The sequence below is a fragment of the Gallinula chloropus genome (genome assembly GCF_964237585.1).
Source record: "Gallinula chloropus genome assembly, chromosome: 1".
Lineage (NCBI taxonomy): Eukaryota > Metazoa > Chordata > Aves > Gruiformes > Rallidae > Gallinula > Gallinula chloropus.
Window position 1 is genome coordinate 50,725,216 of NC_140085.1, and position 25,388 is coordinate 50,750,603.

At 45.1% G+C, this 25,388-nt stretch overlaps 1 protein-coding gene across 1 annotated transcript in view; it reads left to right on the plus strand.

The window, feature by feature from the left end:
* CELSR1 (cadherin EGF LAG seven-pass G-type receptor 1) overlaps positions 1–25,388 on the plus strand; it is a gene marked incomplete at its 5' end in the record, with an annotated part of 173,883 nt that overhangs the window by 112,573 nt on the left and 35,922 nt on the right. Inside the window, 9 exons of the mRNA XM_084274584.1 lie at positions 8,955–9,112; positions 10,734–10,897; positions 12,315–12,440; positions 19,877–20,043; positions 20,473–20,658; positions 20,991–21,104; positions 21,406–21,580; positions 22,299–22,440; positions 24,377–24,497. Coding sequence (XP_084130710.1) covers positions 8,955–9,112; positions 10,734–10,897; positions 12,315–12,440; positions 19,877–20,043; positions 20,473–20,658; positions 20,991–21,104; positions 21,406–21,580; positions 22,299–22,440; positions 24,377–24,497 — 1,353 coding nt within the window. The remainder of the gene's footprint in view (positions 1–8,954; positions 9,113–10,733; positions 10,898–12,314; positions 12,441–19,876; positions 20,044–20,472; positions 20,659–20,990; positions 21,105–21,405; positions 21,581–22,298; positions 22,441–24,376; positions 24,498–25,388) is intronic.

Here is a 25,388-nt window from a genome sequence, read left to right on the forward strand (position 1 = left end):
TGGTAAACACCCCCTGAAAACACTCACTGTCATGGCAGTAGTTTTATACAGAAATGCAAACGGCATCTTTTCAGAAACCATCCCCAGGGATTTTGCTCAGGGAGTGACAGTAGGGATCATGTCATGTCAAAACCAACTCATGCCCCAGCTCTTCTGGAAGCCTCATCCTCAGCAGGCCTGGTTGGTGCTTACTGCTCTTGCTCCTCACCGTTTTTAAAAGGCTGGGCTTGTGTGCCTGGTTAGAGCACTGACACTTTTAGGTCTGTGCCCACCCCACACCTGAGCTGGGTCTCAGCTATGTGGCTTTCCCCAAGGTGTGGGCCTCTCACATCACATTGGGGGTCCTGGTTCCCAGTGGTGCTCCTGGAGCCATGTTTTTCTCAAGCTGAGCTGTCAGACACCTCCAAGCTGCAAAACTCCTCAGGGGTTTAATGGCACATCCCAAAATGTTGATTATCTGCTCCTTCTGAAAGCTAAGAAAAGGTGAGGGACCTCCATGAGAGCTGTCAGAGTCCGAATGGCCCTTGGCTCACCTCAGGGTCCGGAGGATGGTGCTTGGTGAAAGCTGTGGTATTTGATGGAGGCCTGGTAAGGGCTTCTGTGAAGCCAGCAGAGTCATTGAAATGGCACCTCAGGAATTTGGTGTGAGTGCTTTGAAGTGCACTGTTATCTCCATTTAATCACACGTTATATCTACAGTAGCTCGATGGTTTGCAGTAACTTTTCAGGTATTTTGCATCTGTCTGTGGAGTGAGGGGAAGCAGCACTTCGCAATTACCTGGTCACATGGGGGTCTGTGTGTGCCAAGGGACCCTCCCAAAGACCCAGCCAGGAGGGAGGTTGCTCGTAGAGCAGTGTGGGATCTTATAGACACAGTTGTGTCCCCATCCCCCACACTGAGCAGCAGTTAGCTTGGCAAAGTATCACCAGGGATGAGTCCAAGGAGACAGAGTTAGTTGCTGTGAGTAGGTGTGATGTTGTGCTATTTCTAGGTATTTCTTGAAGTCTGACAGCAGTAACATTTGCAAAATTAAGTTGTAAAACATAGAAGATTTTTAGAAAACTGAAAATATTTGAGAGTGGTACTTCAACAGGTACATAGTGACAGATGATGAAGGGAGAAGGGTTTGTTGAATTGAGGGAGGAGAGCATGTGAGGGAGAACAAGGGTGATTTCCAGGATCTTTCATGTACTTTCCTTGTTTTCCAAGGATCCTGGAAGAGCATCCTCGTTGGTATAAGGGAGTGAGGTAGCAAAAAAAGGTTCAGAGGGCAGAATGGGGCAAGGAGAAGGCATGCCAGTCACAGGGGTAGATCATAAGGGAGGAGAGGGCTGCAGAAGATGGACAAGGGGACCTGCAGTAGCAGAGCACTGTGATGAGTGGTGTTTCCCATGCCGAGAGCTAGGTGTTGTCTTGAGGAGTGGGCAGGATCTCTCTGCAGCCAAAACAGGTCCTTCTTGCCGTGTCACTGATTCAGCATCAAAGAGCTGAGGAGCATCTGAGAACACAAATTTGAGGATAAAATTTCCATTTGCAGGTGGGGAAAACTCATTCTTCCTGTCGGCACCACAGCAGCCTTTGCCAAAACTAGTCAAATCCTGTAAAGTATCTTTAGCAGGAACTGGGTGATACATGTGAGGACAACGGTCTGTGGGGGGAAGAATCTCAGTCAGGATGCTGCGTGAGTGTAACCATGGCATTTCCCAGCCTGGCCATGCCATTGCTGCGTGGTGGGACAGGAGGACTGCTCCCCATCTCTGCCCTGCCACTGAAGGAGCAGTAGCAATGTGGGCAGCGCCATTCACATGTGCCAGGTCTCGTAGCTGTGCCGAAAGCCCCTGCTTTGAATATCAAAGTTTAGCCTCTGGATGCAGCCTCGAAGGAGATAATAAATCAAGCTAGTAAAACTCGCTTTTAGACTTTGTGGCCTAGGCTGGATCCTGATGATCTCTGTTTCAGGGAGTTTGTCTAGGAAAAGGAACTGGTCTGGTGGCTTTTCAGGATTTGCATTTTTGACTCACCAATGAGAAGCTTTTTGGTTTTCCTTTTCACTGTCACAGGCTCTCATGTTTCCCTACAGACTCGAGCCAAGTTTGTATAAAGAAATGCCATTAAAACATTCAGGGAATAAAGGGGATGCATACATCAAAGGAGTAAGGGGTTTATGTGAAATGATTTGTCCTGCCTTTCCCTGGTGACTAATCAGGATGTGTAAAAGGTTCCCAGTTCTTCACACCACCTTATTTTAAAAGTGCTCTGGAAAACTGTGGGGAGTAACTTTAAAAAAGCAGAGATTAACATTAGCAATTCCTCTTAATCTAGCCTCATCTGGAGATTCCTGATGGATCTGAATGGCCTGCAAATCCACACTGCAGTGCGAGCCTTCTCCAGCCTTCCCTTGTCTGTGCCCCTGGGATCCCAAGCACGGTGCTTTCCCTGGTTATTTTTTTCCTGTTTATCTATTTATTTTCCTTGCGGGGGGCCCGGCCTCAGCCGCTTGCCCAGGGAGACTGCTGCCGCCGCCGTGGGCCCTTAATGAGCTTTTTGACCACTGAAGCAGCACAGCATCGCCTGGGAATCGGAGGGGGTTTCTCCCTTCCCCATGTTAGATAGTGGAGCAGAGGCCGGCGGGTTAACGAAGGAGCCGGAGCGGCTGGCAGGCGGCCTAATGAGCACCAGGGAGCCAGCAAGGGGGGACCCCGGCGGTGGCCAGAGCCCCAGCAGCAGCCTCCAGCGGGACTCCATGCCAGTTGCTCCATTTTTTCCCATTATTGCTGTAGCTGGAAGCATTAGGAAGCAGAGTCTCCCAGAGGGTATGAACCACCCAGCGCTTTTGGGGGCAGTGGGGTCTGAACCAACACATTAACAATGCAGAAGAGTGCTCTTTTTTTTTTTTTTTTGTATTAAAAATAACTAGGAAACAGATTCTTTTTAACCTTTAGCCACTCCGAACAGTCAATAAATCATTAGCTACTGATTAACAAAAACAGAAGGGTAACTTATTGTCCAGTAAGCAAACTCTTGGAAGCTCTGAAAGGCTGGCACTGACTTCAGGATGGCTTTTATTTTTACACATTTGCACTCACTAGAGAGACAAACAAACCGAGCTCTGCATATTAAGCCATGCCACACAAAGCATTTTGCAAAAAGACCAACTTTCTAAAATAGATATATATTTAAATGTGTACAGTGAGCTGAGCCCATTGCAACATTTATGATACACATTATTATATCTACCCCACCAAGAAAAGAGGTCTCCTCATGCCAAGCATGGAAAGATGGGTTGTGTCTCATGTGCAAGGATTCCCAGTCTGCGTTCTCAAAGCCTTGGCCATCCTCACAGCCTGCTGCTGAATCGTCTCCTCAACTGTCAACTCCTTCGAAAGGCTCAATGGGGTAGCTAAAGCAGGAGGAAGTCCTCGTGGCCAAGGTTCAGGCTGGGCAGCACAGCTTGAGGTTTGGGTTCAGAGAACATCCGTGAAGTCTAACCCTCTCCCATGGCTGACAAAAACCCACTCTTCCCTCTTCCCATCTGTGTGAAAAGTCAAGTGGCAATTTTTGATCCAAGAATAGAAGTTGGATAAAAGTGTTTCTGGGGGAGGAAATGCTTGTGGGACCTTTGGAAAAGCCCGACTGTTTTGCAAATTAACTAATAAAAAGGTGAGGTCCAGGAATCCGAGTGTCATCACTGCTGCCCATTGACTAAACAAACATTTGCACTTTTTGGTATTGCTATTACTTGTTCAGTACCAACTCTTTCTTAGTTCAAAGTAAGTCTCTTAGTCTGTTTGCTTAAACCTCTTCAATGATTTTGCTTTGTGACTCTTGAAAACAGTAGTATTTACAGTGTAACAATATAACAGTTAGATATTTATGACAAGGTTTTCATTGTCCATTAATCTGTATGTCTTTTCTGTTCACTGTGCATCGTTAGGCCATCTGTGTCTTTAATAAGTGGCTGTGTGGGCTCTCACAGTTTAAATATTTACTTAAACAATAGAGGATCCAAATGAAACTGAGATACATGAGAATATCCATGTCTGATGTTTTAAGTGGAAGGAGAGTAGATTTGTGCAGTAGATTTGCAAACTATAAACAGATGTGTTTTGATGACCTTCTCTCCCCGATCTGGTCTCCATTTATAAAACACAAGTTCACAGATTAAGCTCCTCAGGGTTAAACATGCACTTGGGAGAACCTACATGTGTTTCCTTCTATTGAAGTTGTGGGGAGAAGTCAGAACAGTTCATTGCTTTGTACTTGGATTTCATGAAAATTGGACTTGGTACTGCTAGTAAAATACTTTCACAGTGGTGTTCTCTCACTGCACCCCAAGAAAGTCACTGCAGGTGGCCAAAGGGAGTAAACGTGCATCTTTGTGGCACTCTCCAGGTCACCACTGAGGACAGTAGATGAATCTCACTGTTGACTATGATCACAAAGGGACTGCCATTTTCAAAAGATGTCTTGAGACACTGTCATTCCTGCAATTGCAGTCTGTCTGTGGCTCTCTCTAGGCAAGGGAGAGTGTCATGGGTTAGCCGTGAGATTTGACATTGTCCACCCATCAGTCAGAACCACTAATGTCCTTCATGAAAGCTCGTGAGGCAAAGTTAAGCTTCATGACATTGTGTACAATTTTAGGTACTAATTCCTGTTGTTTAAGGAATGTAAATATGGTTCATCTTGTTTTACAAATAGAGAGAGAAATGGGTGCCTTGTGCTTTCATGTGTGAATCCTGAGTCAGGGCTGCTTCTTTCCCTTCTCCAAATGACTGTATGTGATAGCAAACATAAAGGTCAATACAATGAACACAATGTACTTTAATATGGAGTGCACGGAATGTTTGAAGAATCACTATGTGATGGTCATAATATGCTAGAACACTCAGGCCTGGGGTTTTGGTTTTGGGGTTTGGGGCTTCTTTTTTTTGGTTTTTGGTGGGTTTGGGGTTGGGGTTTTTTTTATCCCAGGATGAATCCACTTCTTTTACACAGTTTCTTTAAGGGAGACCAAGTTCCCTCTCTAGCACTGTTTGATACCTCTTCTTGCTACTTACTTTTACAGCATGTGGTCTTTGATGTTTGGATTCCAATCTCTTTCTGGACAAGCACTAAGTAAAAAGGCTGCCTTTTGAGTTAGGCAGCACAAGGTAAATTTTCGGCCCCATGAGCAGAAACTGAGTTACATGACTTGCATGACCATTAATGGGGGTCATGCTGGTAAATTCCTGTACACCACATTGAACATTTACTCATGAGTGCAGGATTGGCACAGCTAATGAAACTTGCCTTTCGGGTAGCATGGTGTTTCAGGAGATGAGTCTGACAGGCAGAAAGGACGACTAAGTACCCAGATGAAAGTCTGGCTTTTTACTCCTTGAACCATATTTCTGGAAAATAATAGTGTAAATTAGTGCTGGTTAGTGTTAGCTGTTCCTCCTGTTAAGGATCGGTCTTGTTCCAGTAGGATTTCACAGAGGCAAAGATGGTGCCTGAAATGTAAACGTGTGTGCTATCATTTAGTGCTTGTGTTTAGCTTTCTTGTGTGTTTTCCAAGTACTACTTAATGCTATTTATTTTCTCTGTTAACATCAGCTTCTATAATGACAAACAAGTCCTTTTTTTATAATTTTCACCCCTGCTGTGTTCCCCAAGATGACCCATCCTATGGCTGAACATCACCTGGTGTTTTCCAGCCAGTGTTACTCAGGTGCATCTTATCCCTATTTCTTCTTGCACTGTGTCCATTGCAGTGGTAGCATCTTCTTACTTCCAAAACCTTTCCTCAGCCTTTACTTTGCTAGGCTAAGCACATCAAGACCTCTGTGTCTGATAAGAAAACTTTTGATTTCCCTGGCTGCCTTTCTGTGGATTTGTGTTATTTTTAATATATGAAATCAAAATTGCCCACAATTTTCTATCCTGTTTAGTGTCATAAAATTTCCCTCATATCCATCTTCATAACAACCCACTGTTGTGTTGCCTTTTCTACCTTTAATCATACCATGGTCCATAATTGTTTTGTAATTGACTAATAGGGTTTTTTTCTTATTTTTCATATTTACAGCTATTCAAAGAGATTTTTATTAATGCCCTATGCCCTAAATATCCTTCGCCTCACCAGCAAACTATATTTAGTATTAATCAAAAATATTAAATTAATATTAAATATTAAATGAGTCTAATGATTCATTTCTGAAGGAACCCCCTAACTTAGACTCCCTCACTTAGACTCTGTTCCAGTCTTTTATTTACTTGATGTTATTTCATCTGTAAAGGTTTCCCCACGCTAGGTGCCAAGAAGATGAATAATGTAGCACTTGCCACATGTAAGAGAAAAAAGGGTCCTTGTCCCATTAAATCACTCAGAAAATCTCTCTCTCCTACCCAGCAACGTATTCTTCTGTTTTGGGAAGAGCCTGTTCTGTTAAATGGACCTTTTAACATGGTCAGAAAATCACTATGTTCTTCAACCAAGTATGGCTTGAGCTGCCAATAGGGTCTCTTTTCATTCACTGGAATATTCTATTTCTTCATCAGCTCATGGTCCTGTGTGGCCATCAGAGCTGAAGAGATGCCAGAAGTCTGTGCTGCAACGACAACATCTAGAGAAAGACTTTGCAATTTCTAGGTTAAATAAAAAGTATTGGAGGGGGAGAGAAAATCAATTTGCCGCTGCAGCTAGCTGACTGTGAAGGAGCAGCTGCAAACTGCTGAGTCTGTCAGGTTGCAGTCTTGATTAACATTGGGCAGATCCCCCCTGCTGTGAGAATAAATACCCTGCCTTTGTCGAGGCTCCCATGTACGAAACAATAGGTTATTTCAGTGGAGCACAGGGACATAAATGTTAATCGAATCATTCCCCCAGATGAATAGAAGTAGCACCCAGAATGTAAACATTTTAATTTTGGAAGGGAATGTCTGCCTGTCAGTTGGTCGATTTTCTGTGTATTTTTTTTTTTTTTCATTTTCTTTGAAAAGCTGCCCCCTGACATTGTCATCACTGCGTGCAGCAATATTGTCAGCACTGCAAATAGGTATGTTTCCTGTCTCTCCAAGCTGGGCACCAGCAAAGTCCAGGGAGTATTGGAAAAATGAAAATCTGCCTTACTGTCACTCAGGAGAGGTCAAAACCTTAGCCTATGTAACTGCCAAAAAATGTGATCACATTAGTTCTCGGTGGAGGAAGTGGGAGAAATACTTTCCAACTGGAATTGACACCAGGAAACATCTTTCAGAATGTTTTTTATATGTTGGGATAATTACCTTTAGAAATAAATCTGGATCTCTTTACGGATGATGAAAGTGGCTTTAGGTATTTTGACAAATTTATGTGTGTAGAAGCAAAACAGGCATTTATCCCCTTACTGCTTCCTTGTTTGCTCTACAATTAAGGGATTTCAGTACACAGTTTCAGCAATGAATGTGGTGCCCAGCCATCTTCCATTTTCATATGGTTGCAACTGTTGTTGATGAGCATATCATAAAAATACCTCTTGGCTTTCAGTTGTGTAGCATGTCTGGTCAGATCCTGGTGACCTCACTCCTGTGGGGTGTCCCTTTGCCTGTAGAGGAACGACAGGAAAGCCAGGGGAGTACAGTTCATTGCTTCTGTTGTACTCATAAAGTCCTCAGAGATCCTGCACCAGTGATTAGGACTCTAGGATTAGGACTCTGTAGCTCTCCGTAAATAGTAAACATGAAAAATGGGTTTCTTCCAGAATTTGCTAGCTCTTCACTGAGGGCAGCTCTGCTGCTGTTTGTGTGTGCACCCCGATGCACTTCTCCACAGGAAGAATGTTTCTCTTGAGTTTCTGCATAGCAGATATCATTTCTTGTCAGTCAGATTGGGAACAACTCATCAGTTATGAAACTAGTGGAGATGAAAGGTGTGTTTGTGGTGGAGGCGTGGAAGTTTGGTGGTTGAGGTTGGATTCCCAGTGGTCTCATAGGCTTTCCTATCTGTCAGGATCACTGGATTTCTACCATTGTTGGTAGGTGCTGAAGTGGGGAGAATGTCAGCTGCCACCAGGTTGATCAGCAGAGCAGCCAGTAACAATGGAGGTGTGAAGCTGAGTGTGATAATTCTAGGTTTGTGACCCACAGAGCACACCAGAGCATGTTGTGATTGGGTGGGCAGGAATCTCCTGCTGCCTGGGTAAAACCAGAGATGAGGAAAAACTGGAGCATTTCCTACCACTCTAAAACACTTTCTTCCCATCTTCTGTGTACCAACCACAGTGTCAGTCTGCATGCCTGGACCAAAGCAACTGTGTGAGCAAGCTCAGATGCATCGATCACTTTTTACTGTCTAACTCCCCAGGTCACTGATCTCTGTTTTCCTGTGACTACAAACTGGGGGCTCCTCACACGCCTTAGCAATAAGCAGTGGTTTTACATGCCCTCTGTCTTCATCTAAGCTCCCTTCCAGTCATCAGACCTTTCACAACAGCCTTTATAGGCGTAGTTTCCAGCATCCCTGACAGAGTACCCCTCTCAGAGAAAAAATGATTTAAGCCTTACTTGTAGTATTACATAATTTTATTGTTTTCTGTCTGTGGGCAGAAGCAATGTCAAAAATCAAGTGACTCCACTGACTTGAGGTGGAGAGTTGCAAAATGAGCAGAATTTATTAGAGTTTGCCATGCTGAAGTAAGAAAATTCCTCTTTGAAGTAACTTGGGCCAAAGTGGTTCAGCAGTGGAAAAGACCAAAGCCACTTCTGACCCTGCTGTATATCACACTGGGTATGTGTGGACTCTCTTTGAAGTCATCCATTGGTCTTTTTTCTTACCTAGATGTCATAGGTCAACTTCTGCTTTTTCTTTACATATCCTGTTTTAGTCCCCTTTGGAGGGGGAGGAGGAAGTATGTTGTTGAGCTGGCTGAACCAGCATTTAAATCCTGTGTGTACGTAGCATTGTATGACATGTGACATGTTCTTCTCAAAGCCCAACATTGGGCGATTAGGAATTCCTCATGGGCCTTCAGGAGAGAAAGTGGCCGTGGTGACTGTGGACGACTGTGACACAGCAGTGGCTGTGCGCTTCGGGAGCCTCATTGGAAACTACACCTGCGCTGCCCAGGGGACTCAGACCGGCTCAAAGAAGTAAGGAGTCCCTATATCTTAAATTTTTCCACTCATTCTCTTCTTCCAGGGGGAATCACAGAATGTACTGGGTTGGAAGGGATCTTTAAAGGTCATCTAGTCCAACCCCCCCGCAGTAAGCGGGGACATCTCCACTAGATCAGGTCACTCAGCGCCCCATCAAGCCTGACCTTAAATATCTCCAGGGATGGGCCCTCCACTACCTCTCTGGTCATCCTGTTCCAGTGATCCACCACCCTCATATTGAAGATTTTTTTCCTAATATCCAGCTTAAATCTCCCCTTTTCTAGTTTAAAACTGTTACCTTTCGCTCTCTTGCCACATGCCCTTGCAAATAGTTCTTCTCCAGCTTTCTTACAATCACCTTTCAGGTACTGGAAGGCCACTATAAGGTGTCCCCTGACCCTTCTCTTCTCCAAGCTGAACAAGACCAACTCTCTCAGCCTGTCTTCATAGGAGAGGTGCTCCAGCCCTTTGATCATTTTTGTGGCCCTCCTCTGAACACACTCCAACAAGTCCGTGTCCTTCTTGTGTTGAGGGCTCCAAAACACAGTATGTGATTAACTACCAAGCAAATTAAGTTGGAAAAGCACATGTGATTTAACAAGAAAAGGTGACAAAGTTTAGTTTGGTAGATGAAATTCGTCGGAGGCTATTGCAATTGGCAGTACACTGTGGAATGCACAGTGTCTTGTGTATATATGTACTTGTGGCCAAATTACTTGTAAAATAAATTAATTAATTAAAAATAAAAAACCAAAACCTGGATATCCATGTAGATGGCCCCCATAAAGCTTCTACCTAGTATGAAATAGAAGAGATGAGGGCAAATAAAATTTATTAGTGGATGGCTGAAGAGCTTCATATACTGTCATTTAAGTTAGCAGTCCTATCTTAAAAGGAGATGGAAATAAAGGAAGTACAGAACAGGCCATTGAAAACATGTTAGGTATTAAAAAATATTTCCTATGAGGAAAGATTATTACTGTTGCATTTAAATACAAGATAGACAGCAAGGAACTTAGGGTTATAAAATAACGAGTGCTAGCAGAAAGATCATTGAAATGCACATGCTTCTCTAAAATCCCAAGAGGAGAGACCATAAAAATTGGGGCTAATTCAAACTGACTAGATACACTTTTCACACAGCAGGGAGTCACTCAGTGGAACCTGCCTCCACCAAAGGTTATTGAGACAAAGATCTACAGAGGATTTAGAAAGGGTAGGCACTGTATAGTAATTAAGTCATTAAGTCAAAATCTACAGCCTCTCAACCCTTGTGCTGTTGAGTACAAGCCAGCCCCTGGGTGACTGGAATCAGACTGGAGTCACAAAGAAGTGTCCTGTGGCTGCACATTTTTCCACAATTTTCATTTTCTTCTTCCTATTGGCCACTGTTAGGGACAGGTCGTTGGATTCTGTATGAATGTGAGAGCTCCCAAGTTAAAAGTTAGGGTGTTTCTAGAAGTTCCTTTGATTGCAAACTCTGGAGGTGCTGATGTAGCATGGCAACACGGGTAAACTCAACCGCTCCAATGTGCTTATGGGAGTGGTAAGATAAAGAACAAAGCAAAGCAAACTGTACACAAGAAATGGTGGATCATTTCTGTGCTTTTTTCAGATCTCTGGACCTAACTGGCCCTCTCCTCCTTGGCGGTGTCCCAAACTTGCCCGAAGATTTCCCGGTGCACAACAGGCAGTTCATCGGCTGCATGAGGAACCTCTCTATCGACAGCAAGCCCATCGACATGGCTGGTTTCATCGCCAACAACGGCACCTTGCCAGGTATGAGTGCCTGCTGCCTCACAAGTCAACACGAGAAAGGTCTCTGCCATAACTCTGTGTGTAACAGGACTTAGGATGATGTCAAAGGCACTGAGAGGATGCCCCCCCAGGATGGGCTAGGGGACAGAGGGGCCTGGAACAGCCCCTGCCCCTCTGTTCACACTGCTGAGTGCAAAGCATTTGCTCTAGTCCATGTGTCAGGGACTCCAGGTGCTGCTGGGCATTGCGCTGCCACCGCATCACCAGCACGGCTGCAACCAGACCTGCCGGGCACACCTCATTTGTTTGAGCAAGGAGCAGCCCGTGCCTGTGCCAGGGACACACACAATAGCCCATGACACAGTGCACACTTAGGGGATTAAGCAGCATGCAGAAAAGGACGAGGCTGGTCCAGACCTCCTGCATTGCTCTGAGTCTCACCCAGGAATTTTCTCCTAAATGAACTTCTCCTGTTCTTGTTTACTTTTTTTTTTTTAATTACCTTGTAAATGTCACTTTGCTCTGAAAGCCAGTGGGATTACTTCATGAAAAATACAACGGTTTTAATGACTTTTTCATAGATTATGTTTGTTCTGTAAATCAAATTCTGCAGTCCTCCAATCTGAAAGCTGCTTCATGAAGAAGCCTGTAGGAGTTTCTGATTTGGTTTCCAGCCCCTGGATCCCTGATCAGGATTAGTTCTGGTGTACAAAATGGTATCATCATCATCATTGTAAAGCTGGCTCTTACACACAAGTGGCAAGTGCCACCCTTCCAACCTGCTGAAGGTCTATGGAAGAGCTAAAGTGCAGTTCTTAGGTATGTTGCACTGATTGTAGATCAAGAAGAGAGTTGTAGCATAAGCTTCGAATCACTGTTTTGTCATGGATCCTTTTTTAAGTTATGTCTCTAATATTACTTAAACAGGGAATGCACATCAGGAGAGGCAGGGTTTTTTTTCCCCTCATTTGGAAACGTGTTTCAGTATAGTTTAAAACGATATATAGTAAAGTTACACTGCACAATTGCTTTCCCTGGTTAGTGTGCCAATTATATGAGAGTAATTTGCAACAGTGGTGCTGAGTCACAGCACAAGTGGATCTGCCCATTCCCAGCAGTGGATGCCAGGGGGAAAGTGTAAAACAGCACAAGCATGCGGTGATATTTCCTCAGAACTTTCTCTTAATTCCCAAAGATTTATGGCTCAGTGACTGTGTTTAATAGCCTTTGGTAGATTTGTCTTTATGAACTTGATAGTTGCTCAGCCCATTTAAACTTTGCCATCTATATTTTGCTTCGTCAACTTCAAGGAAATTAAAAACCCCAAAAAGCTATAATGGTCACGTCTTCTTTTTACATAAAAACTCAGATAGAATCATTCATTCAGAGGTTTTTGGGGTTTAAAGCCATGGAAAGTAACTGTTTTTCTGAATTTCAGGCTGTGCAGCACAGAGGAACTATTGTGAAACCAGCTGGTGCCAGAATGGGGGCACGTGTGTCAACAAGTGGAACACCTACATCTGCGAGTGCCCTGTACGCTATGGAGGAAAGAACTGTGAGCAAGGTATGATGCGGAGGCCTCTTCATGCCTTGTCATGTGTGCAAGTTGCCTTACCCATCATTAATACCTCACAGAACGTGTGTCAAGCTGTGTTACTTAAAGGATAGGCAACAGAAGGTTGCAACTAAGACTAAAAATCACCAGTTATCTATTTGAAATCATTTTAGAGATTGACTGTATAGGGATACAGAGGAATGCAGAGAAATTATTCAAGCAGATAGGATGTGGTTAGGAAAGCTGATAGAATTAAATCTGAATTAAATAGAATTAAACCTGGCCAGGGATAGCAAGGGCAGCACAAAAAGCTTCAGTGATCAAAGAAAGACGAGGGAAAATGTAGGCCTTCTGCAGAAGGGAATGGGAGACCAGGTTACCCAGGATATGGAGAAGGCTGAGGTATCAAACAACTTTTGCCTCAGTCTTCACCAGCAAGCGCTCTAGTCACACTGCTCAAGTCTCAGAAGGCAAAGTCAGGGACTGGGAGGATGAAGAACAGACCACTTGTAGGAGAAGATCAGGTTCAAGTCCATCTAAGGATCCTGAAGTTGCCCAAGTCCATGGCACCTTATGAGATGCATCAACGGGTCCTAAGGGAACTAGCAGCTGAAGTGGCTAAACCACTCTCCATCGTATTTGAGAAGTCACGGCACCCTGGTGAATTTCCCACTGTCTGGAAGAGGGGAAACATAACCCCCATTTTTAAAAAAAGGGAAAAAAGGAGTACCAGGGGAACTACAAACCAGTCTGTCTCGCCTCTGTTCCTGGCAAGATCATGGAGCAGATCCTCCCAGAAACTGTGCTCAGGCACATGGAAAATAAGGAGGTGACTGATGGCAGCCGACATGGCTTCACTAACACCAAATCATGCCTGCCACATTTGGTGGCCTTTGGTGATGCAGTTACAGAGTTAGTGGATAAGGGAAGATTGACTGATGCCATCTACCTGGACTTGTGCAAAGCATTCGACATTGTCCTATATGACATCCTTGTCTCTAAATTGAAGAGACATGGATGAACCACTTGATGCATAAGGAATTAGCTGGACAGTCACACTAAAGAGTTGCAGTCAGGAGCTCAATGTCCAAGTGGAAACCAGTAATGACTGATGTTCCTCAGGGGTTGGTACTGGGACCAGCACTGTTTAACATCTTTGTCGGTGACATTGAGAGTATGATTGAGTGCACCCTCACCATGTTTGCCAGTGACAGCAAGCTGCGTGGTGGAGTCAACATGCTAGAGGGAAAGGATGCCATCCAGAGAGATCTTGACAGGCCTGAGAGGTGGGCCCATGTAAATCCCATAAAGTTTAGCAAGGCATAATGCAAGGTCCTGCACATAGGTCTTGGCAATCCCAAGTACAGCTGTAGGCTGGGCAGAGGATGGATTGAGAGCAGCCCTGAGGAGAAGGACTTGGGTATGTTGGTGGATGAGAAGTTCAGCATGACCTGACAATGTGCATTTGCAGCCCAGAAAGCCAACTGTGTCCTGGGCTGCATCAAAAGAAGCATGACCAGCAGGTTGAGGGAAGTGGTTTTCCCTCTCTGCTCCACTCTCCTGAGACCCCACCTGGAGTACTGCATCCAGCTCTGGGGTCCTCAGTACAAGAAAGACATGGACCAAGTCCAGAGGAGGCCTCAAAGAAGATCAGAGAGCACTTCTCCAATGAAGACAGGCTGGGTGAGTTGGGCTTCTTCAGTCTGGAGAAGAGAAGGCTCCAGAGACACCTTATTGCAGCCTTCCAGTACCTAAAGGGGCCTATGGGAAAGATGGACAAGGACTGTTTACAAGGGCATGTAGCGTTAGGACAAGGGGTGATGGGTTTAAACTGACAGAGGGGAGATTTAGATTATATATTAGAAAGAGATCATTCCCTGTGAGGGCAGTGAGGCCTTCCCACAGGCTGCCCAGAGAAGCTGTGGCTGCTCCCTCCCTGGCAGTGTTCAAGGCCATGTTGGATGGGGCTTTGGGCAGCCTGGTCTAGTGGAGGGTGTCCCTGCCCATGGCAGGGGGTTGGATCTGGGTGATCTCTGAGACCCTTTCCAATCCAAACCAGCCTGTGATTCTGTACAGTTAATATGATTGTTGACACGCTGTCGTGAGTAACAGCAGCTTTCATTGATTTACTTATATAAGCAAAGTGGTTCCACAGAACTTGGCAGTATTTAGTAATTTGTTTATAGTAAAAATGCCTTATCCTAAGCCCCTTTAAATCACTGGAAAGATTCCCGCTGACTTTATTGGGCTTTGACTCAAACTAGGGATGAATGTGGAGTTTTAATCACCGCTTTCTTGGCAAGAAGGCAGTCTCTGCTGAGTGCAAGCACTTTCAGTTTTACTGGGTTTTTCTTTGAACACAACATGCCTAAATGTGTAAAACCTCATTAATGAAGGATGAGGAAGGAGCAGCAGGTGTGTTTTATAGGGCATGAAGAACTTGCAGTTAGTTTCTTCCCAAGGAAGTGAGGAGTCGTCTGCGTGAGAGGTCCTGTGGGCTCAGTGCAGCAGCACGCTGCTTGCTGTCAGGTGGCACCTCCATGTCTAAAGGGTTACTCATTTGGAGGCTTCCTGGAGGTTTCCAGGTCTTGTGGTTTAGTCCCAGCTGGCAAATAAATGCCACGCACCCACTCGCTCACCCCACCTCCCCCAGGGGGATGGGGAGGACAATGAAAGAAACCCAACTCGTGGATTCAGATAAAGGTAGTTTAATAGGACAACAAAGGAAGAGAAGGAGAATAGTAGTGGTAAGTAGTAGTAGTAGTGGTAACATAAATAATAAAAACCAAATGCAATTGATCACCACAACAGAAGTTTAAAAAAACCCCTAAACAACTCAATGCCCAGTCCATTTCTAAGCAGCGATCCCACCTCCCGGATAGCTTCCCCAGTTTTATCTGGAGCACAAAGTTAGATGTTAAGGAATATCCCTTGGGCCAGCCTGGGCCAGCTGTCCTGGATGTGCTCTTATACAGCAAGGTGTGAGAAGCTGGAAAGTCCTTGACTTAGTGTAGACACTAAAACTACCTAACAACAACTAAAAGCATCAGTATTTCAATGGATCATAAATTGACATTATTCTCATTCTAAATCAAAACCACAGCTCTATACCAGCTGCTAGAAAGAAAATTAACTCTGTCCAAATCTGGAACATCAGGAAAGATGCTTAAACTATGCGTGGCTTCCCTAGAAACAGAAGGCCAAATTCTAACCTCTAATGCAGATATGGTGGGTCTTCATTTCCATTATCCCCCTGTGACACTTAGGCCATAAAGGCCATAATAGCCTGCAGTGTGATCAAGGATTTTGTTCTTTGGATGTATCTACCCTTAATCAGACGTTCTTGATTACTTTCAGCAGGACATGAATCCTGGAATAGCAGGTCTGCAAGTTGAGATGCACACACCACTGTGATTTGCAAACCACTTTAGCACAGTATACCTCAGCCTGGACCAGGTCTAGGTGGTGGCAACTGCCCCCCTCTTTGCCTGAGAAGCAGCAGGTTAGGAAGAGAGGACTCATAGTTAAGTTTCTGGTTTGGAAATAAGGGTCTTCAGGATGAGAGGTGAGGGAGGGGAATGATGGAGGCTTATTCCTGTGTTCCACCTCACACAGAGCCCAGAGCTGCTATTACTGCTCCTAGTGAGGTGTCTGTTTTCTGTATCAGCTCCTCAAGAATTTTGAGCTCTCCAGATTTGCATGAAGATCTGATTTTTCCATGTGTCCCATGTCAAGTGTATTTGGCACTAAAGTTCTGGTGTTTTCTTCATGATACGCTGGTCTCTGTGGTACAAACCCATGCTGATGTCTCCTGAGAGTGCCAGAGCCCAATTCTGGTGTGACCTGTACTGGAGTAAATGGGGAGTAATGCAAGACTATCCTTCTCTCTGTCTTATTTTAGTTTTGGAGTGTAATTTCAAAATTCAATGAAATCTATGGGGTTTTTTCATCGTTTTCTTATCCCAAACAAAAGACCAAAACGTGAAGTTTGGGAGTTAGAAGATCACCTCAGAACTGCCCTGTGCTCCTCAATGGAAACTCATTTTAAGTTCAATACAGATAAGGACACAGTATCACTGTTCCCCACCCAGTGATACCCTCTCCCTCCAGTGCTGTGCATTCCTGCATGTCCCCTTTGTCATTCAGCAAGTCTGTGTTCTTGCTGACACCTCAATTTGTGTGGGTCTTTAATAGTGTGAAGGGCAGCTGGTTGCTCACTGCTTTGATGAGATTTGTGGGACAAAATGTCCCTAAGGAAAAAATCACAAGCCAAGAAAGAAATTATTTTTCTTCGGAAATGCAACCAAAGATTTTGAGAGCCCGAAGTTAAAGTCAGGAGGAATCACTGATACACAATCCTCCTGGCTTTCAGGTTGCTCATTTGAGTGCTCAGATATGACCCTAACAGTATTAGCTATTATTAGGAAGCTATTTTTTGAAGAGCCTTAGCTAGAATCTTTGCATTCTTGTGGAGGAGCAATTGGCTGATGTGTTTTTTCAATCCCTTTGGCAGTGTTGGACCTGCTTCAGGTTCACAGACAGCAATGGCTTTGGCATGTTAAGAATTCAGTTTTTTCCAGTGCCCACTCTTCAGAGACTCTGGGGTCTGGTCTGCACTAGTGAGGATGGGGTGTTTTACCTTCACCCTACAAGCACCTGCTGACTCAGCTTCTAGCAGCTCTCATCTCCCTCTGCTGACATATAGAAGGGAGATAAAATTAGGGGAAAATGAGTTTCACTTTTATTGTAGTTTAGTTCTTCTCAAAATTGAGGTACCAAAGTGGTGTGAAGAAGATGTAGCAGCTGTGCCTGACTCGCTGTTGGCTGACTAGTGTCATTGTGCTGGCCTTGGTCTGGACGCCACAGGCTTGCACTAAAACATAAGCTGTCACATGTCCTACAGCCAAACTACAGGAGACATCCTAGGTGTTGGCTGTGTGTTTCCCCAGAACCTCTGTCTGCACAGTGAATAGCCCTCATGTCTTTCTGATGACTTTTTAAATGTAGGAGACTCTTAAAACTTGATGTAGATACATAGGCAGATCTTCAAAGTGAAAAACCTTGAGAAAACAATTCGTTTGCATCACTGCATCACCGATGGCAAGGAGATGCTGTCCCTGGGAGCATATACACTCAGCCTCTGTGGTGACAGCAGTGGTCAGGTCCCATCTGGGGACATGGGTATGATGAAAAAACCCTAAAAAAGGGAACCAGCAGCGCGGAAATTGGCCAGTGACTCCATCGGTGTGTGGTGACCAGCCCCTCCATGGAGATCTTGGTCCCAAGCATGGTGAAGGGCTCGGGGGAGGAGGGAGGTCAGAGGGGGCTGATGGATGAGGATTTCTGTTTTACTAGCAGGGGAAGGTGCACCCTGGCCCCAGGGAAGGGAGGGGAGTGGGGAGGAGGTGTGGGAAGGGAATGGTATTTGCAAGCACCGAAAATCACCACCGGTGAGAAAAGGAAGAAGGTGGGTAATTGCCATGCCAGTCCAGTTCTCCCAGAAGCCAAGCTGAAACGCTTGCAAACAGCATTCCTAGCTGCCAGCAAGCGGGAAGCTCTGCTCTCTGGAGGCAGATGGACTTAAAACTCTCAGAAACAGTCTAGAAAACCACAGACAGAGAAGTTGGGAATTGATGAAGGTTGGCAGGGCAGAAGAGAAAGGAGCGAGCTGGCTTTTGCATGTGTGGAGCAGGAGGAAACAATCACTGGTGTCACGGTTTCTTTTGCACTGATGTGGTGCAGTACAGGCTGATGAATCATGCCCTGGCCCAGCCAGCCAGACCTCCAGCACTGGATTCAAGTTTTACACAAGCTGGGGACATCTATGTCTATGGTGGCCATGTATGGTGGCGAGCCATTTTAAATTGCTGCCTGGGTTTCAAAAGCAGACTAAGCATTAGTAGTTCCACCATATGCCCCTGCTAGCATTCGTGGAGGACCATGGCTGCAAAGGGGAGACCACAGCCTGGAGCAGGAGGGAGGGGGGCTGCCTGCACTTTCCTGAGGGTGGACTGGGTGGGTAACCACATCTTAGAGAAAGGCAAGTCAAGTTACATCTCTGACTTGGCTAGTGACAGTCCGCTTGTCACAGACACCTTGTTTCTCACAAATAGGGAGCTGAAGGGTTGGAAACAGCACTCCCTTCTGACCCTTGTGCTCCCCTCACCAACCTTTCCCTTTATAGAGACTGGCAAGGCAGCAAATATATCAGAATTTGAGTTTTGGGGGTTTTCCCTATATAAAAATGCACCTTTATGTCAACCTGACTCCATCTTCTGCAATGATGTCATCCCTCTAGCTTTTTCTAAGGACTTGCCATTTTTCAGTAATGCATATGAGTTTATATATAAATGATCTCTCCTACCACAAAAATCCAGAAGAGTCAGCACATATGGTAGTGTGGAGCAGAAGGGGAAGGAGACTGCTAAGCCCTGTCATCTCTCTGACCATCCGCATGGGTTCAGTGCTTGACAAGATACAACACTGGGTGCCAGTCTGTGATGTGTTTACCAGGTCTCTAGGGCCTGCTTCCACTTGCAAAAAGCTGCCATAAACTTCACCAGCATGCTCCTGAGCGAGGGCATCAGGCAGGAGCTGACTGCAGATCCTGCTAAAAGGTGCCACATATGGTGGAGGTGCCATATGGGGTGCTGAAAATAGCATGGAACTCCCACACCTTAATTTGTGCTTCTAATTAGTGGGATCAACTAGTCCATGGTACTGTAGGTCTTGTTACTTGAGGTAACTACTTTAAAAGTCCAAAGGGTGGGTGTTCCCTTGTTTTCCATCAGCAAAAGGCTTTCCCTTGAAGGCTGTCATCAGTGTCTTCCCTGTAGGAGCTGCGTTCATGCCAGGTTAGAGAGCAGGACAACTCTTCATCTGTCACCCTGATATATTTAAGGCAGGTGATTTGGGCAGTTCCACACAAGGTTTCTCCCTGTGAAAAGGCTGTATAGCTGAGACAGCTAAGTAATCTGGCCCTGGAGTATTTATAATTAATATTTCCTGTTGCCTCCCAGCCTTTTCCTCTGTGTTTAATCTGTTAATTAGAAGCAGGTAATCAAGGTTATGTTGAAAACATCTGCAGCAAGTGTTGCCCTCATACTTCCTGCTCTGTCCACCCACTCATCAGCAAAACTGTATCAGTAGAGATCCTGAGCTCACCTTTCTAGGAATGTCTCTCACCTGGGTAATGCCACAGCAGTGTGGAAGTGCTGCCTTTGAGTGCAGACACCAAGACAAGGTGCCTACCCCACGACAGGGGTGGGTTATGAATTTGCAGTATTATTGGCTGCTTAGTAGGAGCTCCCCTAGACCAGCTCTTAATCCATAACAGATTAAAAATAGCTCAGTGGAAGAATCACTAGCTACCCTGCACCATCACCATGACATAGCACTATTCCTGAAGCATATCAACTGTTTGTCTCCTGTCTTTTGCTTTACAGCCATGCCTTCTCCTCAGCGCTTCAGTGGTGAAAGCATTATCATCTGGAGTGACCTGGACATCACCATCTCTGTGCCGTGGTACATTGGGCTGATGTTCAGAACACGGAAAGTCAATGGGATGCTGATGCAAGCCAATGCTGGGACTGCTTCCAAGATCAATATTCAGGTAATACTGTGGCTGCCTTTGGTTAGAAAAGAATTAAAGAATTTTCCCCCATCAGAGGATGCAGCTACACCAATCTACGTAGCTTTGTCCACCCAGCTAAATGCAAATTATTTTGTTCAGCCTTTGACAAATGACCAGATTTGATGGTTTAAGATTATTTTATTTTATTTTTAATAGAAGTAGTAGTATGCATTAGTATAGATGCAAAAAATGTGTCTCTTGATTGTTTTGGGGAGGATGTTGTCACTGAGGTAAATTAGAATCTGAATGTTCTGAGTGATACAAGGAGTCTTGAAACTGTTCCCATCTTTGCTGTTTGGACGTTTTTTCCCTTTTGGGCTGCCTTAGGAAGTGTTATTATCTTGCCCTCTGCTCCCTTCCACATCAAATACAAATATCTAGCAAAAATATACCTTTTTTTCCCAACAGATACTGAACAGCTACGTGCAGTTTGACGTGTACAGTGGCCTGAGCCAGGTTGCTAGTTTGAAGATGAGCCAGTCACGAGTCAGTGATGGGGAATGGCATCATTTGTTAATAGAACTGAAGAGTGCTAAAGATGGTAAAGACATCAAGTACCTTGCTGTCATGTCCTTGGACTATGGGATGTACCAGGTGAGGCAGAATCATAACTTTGCCTCTGAGCATTACAGAAATGTTTTTTTTAGAAGATAGTAGAATAAAGGTTTGACAGAAGCTTATTCTGTGAGCCATATTCTGCAGTGATTTGTGCCTAATGAAGTTAGACTCATTTATTAAGCCTAATGATAAGATATCTTATGAACAAGTCTGTGAAAAGCCAAAACCAGGTGTCTAACTCCTCACTGCTTTAATATTTTTTTCTGCAGTTACTGTCAGCTACTGCTTGACTCCATCAGGCAGAAAATAAGCTGTCTGTGTCATAGAGGATGATAGTGCTTCTTACTGACTATCTTCTTCCTCAACAGAGCACTGTGCAAATTGGAAATCAACTACCTGGACTGAAAATGAAAAGCATCGTTGTGGGAGGTGTCTCTGGAGACCAAGTCTCTGTTCAGCAGGGATTTTATGGCTGTATGCAGGTATGAAATGAAAAGTGTAACAACAAACTTCAAACTTTTAAGAAAATGCCCATGAGAAAATGTAGGGTTTTCTTTTCCTTCCATCCCCAAAATATCTAAGAAACAAAGTATTGAAGTCCACCCACTTTCCCAGGTACAAATCGGGTCTCCTGGGGGAACAACATTTGAAAAAAGTCTGGGTTTGGTTTATCAGGTGATCTTTCTTTAAAAGGTAGCCCCATGGGTTAATGGAAGTAGTGAAACACATAGTGCTGCATTCTGAGCAAAGACTAATTTAAATATAATTGTCTTTTGTCACCAGGGAGTAAGAATGGGAGAGACATCTACAAATACAGCTACACTCAACATGAAACAAGCTACCAAGATCAACGTGAAGGAGGGTTGCGAAGTGGATAACCCCTGTGATTCCAACCCTTGTCCTCAGCACAGCTACTGCAGTGATGACTGGGACAGCTACTCCTGCATCTGTGACCCAGGTAGCCCACTGACCATCCCATGCACTCATGCAGGAGCTGGATCACATCTTCATGAGCTCATCAGAAGAGCAGCAGCAGAATGCTTGCAAAATACTCCTCTCCTGATTCTTCTTCTTCTGATCTAGTCTTATTTTTCTCAGTCTTGCTGTAGGACCCTTGAAACTGCAATCACAGAATAAGGATCATTTCTTCTAGGCAACGTATCAACCAAACAGAAAGACGGTCTCTGGTCCACAGGGCTCTCTCCCTGCACCTCCCCTTTTCTTTTCTGTCTGTTTTCTTTTTCTCTTTTTATTTCCCAGCCTTTTCTGCTGCTGAATTTCAGTCTCACGCCCTGCATCCTAATCGAGATACTTTGAATGTTTGCTCTGTTTTGGTGCATGTAGCCGGCACATGCTGTCAGCACCCAGCACAGTCACCTCCCATACATGCAAGGAGAGAATACAAAACTATTTCTAACACATGCCCTGAATATAAAACTGAGAACCAAGGGCACCAAGGTGCCTCAAGCCTGTTAACAGGCTGTTGAAAAGAGCAGCCCAGTGTCTTTTTTGCTGAGAGGGAAAAGAGTAGCTTCTGTCTGATGGTATCTGAGGGGGAATCTACTGATTATTGAAGATGTGTTATTAGTGTTTAAGCTTAAAATAGATGGTCTTTTGGAGACATGCAAATCGTAAATTACAACGGTTGCTGTAATTTTATGGCCTTGTCTCCCCAGGGTACTTTGGGAGAGACTGTGTTGATGTATGTAACTTGAACCCCTGTGAGCATGTCTCCACGTGCGTGCACAAACCGAGCTCATCCCACGGCTACACCTGCGAATGTGGACAAAGTTACTACGGACAGTACTGCGAGAGCAAGTAAGAGAATTATTGTTGTTCTTTGTTTCTTGATCCTTCCAGCAGTCCTCTAAGGCAGCAGTCCTTTCACTTCCTTTTCTGCTTTGGTTAGCTTCCCTGTAACAATTTGTGTGCTCATTAGTAGATGGTATTTGCAGGCTTCATGCCCTTTGGCATTCCTGACCTCTCTTCCCAGAGACCCAGGAAACTTCCATATATAGAGTAGCCGCTTTTCTTCAGGAGCAGGTCAGGTGAGGTGTTAGACAGCACTGCATCTGACCAGTACCTTGTGGTGGCCTGAGTTTGCTCTGTGTCTCTCCTCCAGTTCCCTCAGCAGACACCCAGAGCAATGTACTCAGTTAGGTGGCCAGTGGGCAGATAAAATGGCTTTGCAGTTTGGGTCCAGTCCCTGGGCTGGCAAAAAGCCATCCCTTCTGGACAGTCTGAGAGGCCTATGTCCTGTCACTGTGTGGGAGAAACGTGCCGATTCCCTCGTCACCAGCTTCCTGGTCTCACTGAAGCATTCAGCAACCAGCCTTATCCCAGAGCCCGCACTTTGATTTACTGTAATATGGGCCATTCATGATGTGCAAATGAAGTGCATTTGTCTGCCCATTTAGAAATAGCTCATGTGATGTTTCCTTCCCTTTGAAAACCACAAGCTTCTTCCTCCGCCTTTCGGTGTGTGAGCATGCAAATGCTGGCCGTGCTGTTGCCAGGTTCATCTCTCATTCCTCACCTCTCATTCCTCTGGATTAGTGACGCAGAGACGTTGTCCCGTGTCATTATCTACTGACATCATGTCAAGTGCAGCATTGTGGTTTTTCCTCTTACAAAGCAGAGAAGTGCAAACCTGGCAATTACCCTAAGCGAAATTCTGCATGGTCTTTGAAACAGACAGCACACAGCTTTTCTTTCCCAAAATGAGCAGCAGGGAGGGGATTCCTTGTGCATTACGCTGATCACAGATGCAGCAGTGTCGTCCTTCAGGCTATTGTTTGACAAGGGCTTCCAGCTCGCAGAGACCCTGGTCGCTGCCCTGGCCCTTTCCCAGAGCTCTGCTTGCCAGCACTAGTGTTGGGGCATCTGTGGGACAAACCGGCTCAGAAGCTCACCCAGCAGAAAAAGAACCATCAAAACCAAGGGTTATTCCTCAGCAGGGGCAGCTTTTGGGTTGATGCACAAACACTGACTAGCTGTGCTGCTTCTGAATAAAAAATCTGTATAAAAGCTGTCACCTTTCCCTCTTCCATGTCCCTAACCACATGTGTTCTCCTCCCCATCCCTTATGGCAAGCCTGGGCTTTTCAGACCCTGTGGTGAGCTGCCTGAGAAAGCCAGCTTGGCTGAAAGTAGTGTCTTTTCTTCATAGGTTGAGCTTGCAGCCAGCTATGCACCTGAGCTGGTGTGCCTGCAGGTTGAATAAGCATGGCTGCCCACGGCAGGGGTGGGACAGGAACCCATAGGGATGGGAGGTGGGATATAAAGTCTGGGGGAGCTGTACCCTGAAGCTGTTTGTGGGTGTAGGTAAAGCAGGACATGGGCTCTCCAGCCTGCCTTGAACACCACTTTTCCCAGCATGGGGCTGGCGCTGGGGCTGGTGGGACTGGAACCGTTTCCACTAGGCAGCATGAGCCCCATCGCCCTCTCCCAGAGGAGAGAGCACTTTATTTGCTCGTATACATGTTTGCTCCCTATAAAGCAGAGCTGGTCTTGAAAACATTTGTAGGATCATTACCACCAGGGTTTTGTAGCACTGGTATTCTTTATACTTTTTTTTTTTTTTACTAGAGTATATATATATATTTATATGTCTTGAACTCAGCTGGTGCAGTGAGATATACATTACAGTCTGTAAGCTGATGGAGTGGAGTGTAGATTGGACCCAAACCTCTTTTTTCCCAGTTCTTAAGAGGAAGCTTAGAAGAACATTCATTCATTGTGATTTTCTTTTACAGGATTGACCTGCCTTGTCCCCGGGGCTGGTGGGGAAATCCCATCTGTGGTCCATGTAATTGCCAGACTAGCAAAGGGTTTGATTCTGATTGCAATAAGACCAATGGAGAATGCCACTGCAAGGTAAGCAAGAGAAACCTGTCTTAAGTCAACGTTTCTGCAGCTTAGAAAATAACTATATCACTAATAACTACAAAAAGGGAGCATCTGAGACATAAGGATGTATGGTTATGCTTTGTATCATATATATATGCACACGGTATAGTTAATCTTTACCTAAAACATTTTGCTGGCACCACCCTTCACAAAATCATACTGTGCAGCTCTTATCTTATTTGTGTTTGGAAAGCAAAACTGAGAGGATGAAAGCCTGGCCCTGATCTCTCTGAAGTGCAGCCTGCTTTATCGGGCGGGAGATCAGACCTGGGTGCAGAGGAGTGCCGGTGGTGTTTTGTGTATCACAAGTGAGTAATAGCCATGAAACAGCTGAGTGAAGCTCTCCCCTCTGCAGTGGGCCAGCAAAAGGCCTAGCAGCTGGAGGGAGGTAAATAATATGGGAGGCTGAACATTTCCTTCAGTGCCAGCTCTGTGGAGTTTAAGAGGAATTTGCCATGGACAGACGGGGGGGGGGATGCAGGAGGGGAGGCGCCTCCCCGCTGACGGTTTTACAAAGGACTTTTCACAGTGGGTTTTACAATAGGCTTGAATGACATCAGAGGAGCTGTGCCTGTGCAAACCAGCGGCACTGAATCTGGCCCCATACTTCTTTTCTAAATGCCAGCAGGGCGCGCAGCAACTGTTGCGTTAAATAGAGGCAGTGGGGTGCCAGCACCACGCTCTTGTGCAGTCGCGGAACGCCTGGGATCAAAAGCCTTTCCAGATGCAGTTTGAATACGTGATCATTGGTTGCTCTCCTCCCCGTGCATGAAACGAGTGGACAGTGCAAGAAGCTTCCTCTCTGGCTCGTTCACGTCCATGCAAGAGTAGAATTGCAAAGCAGAGCAAAAATGCAAA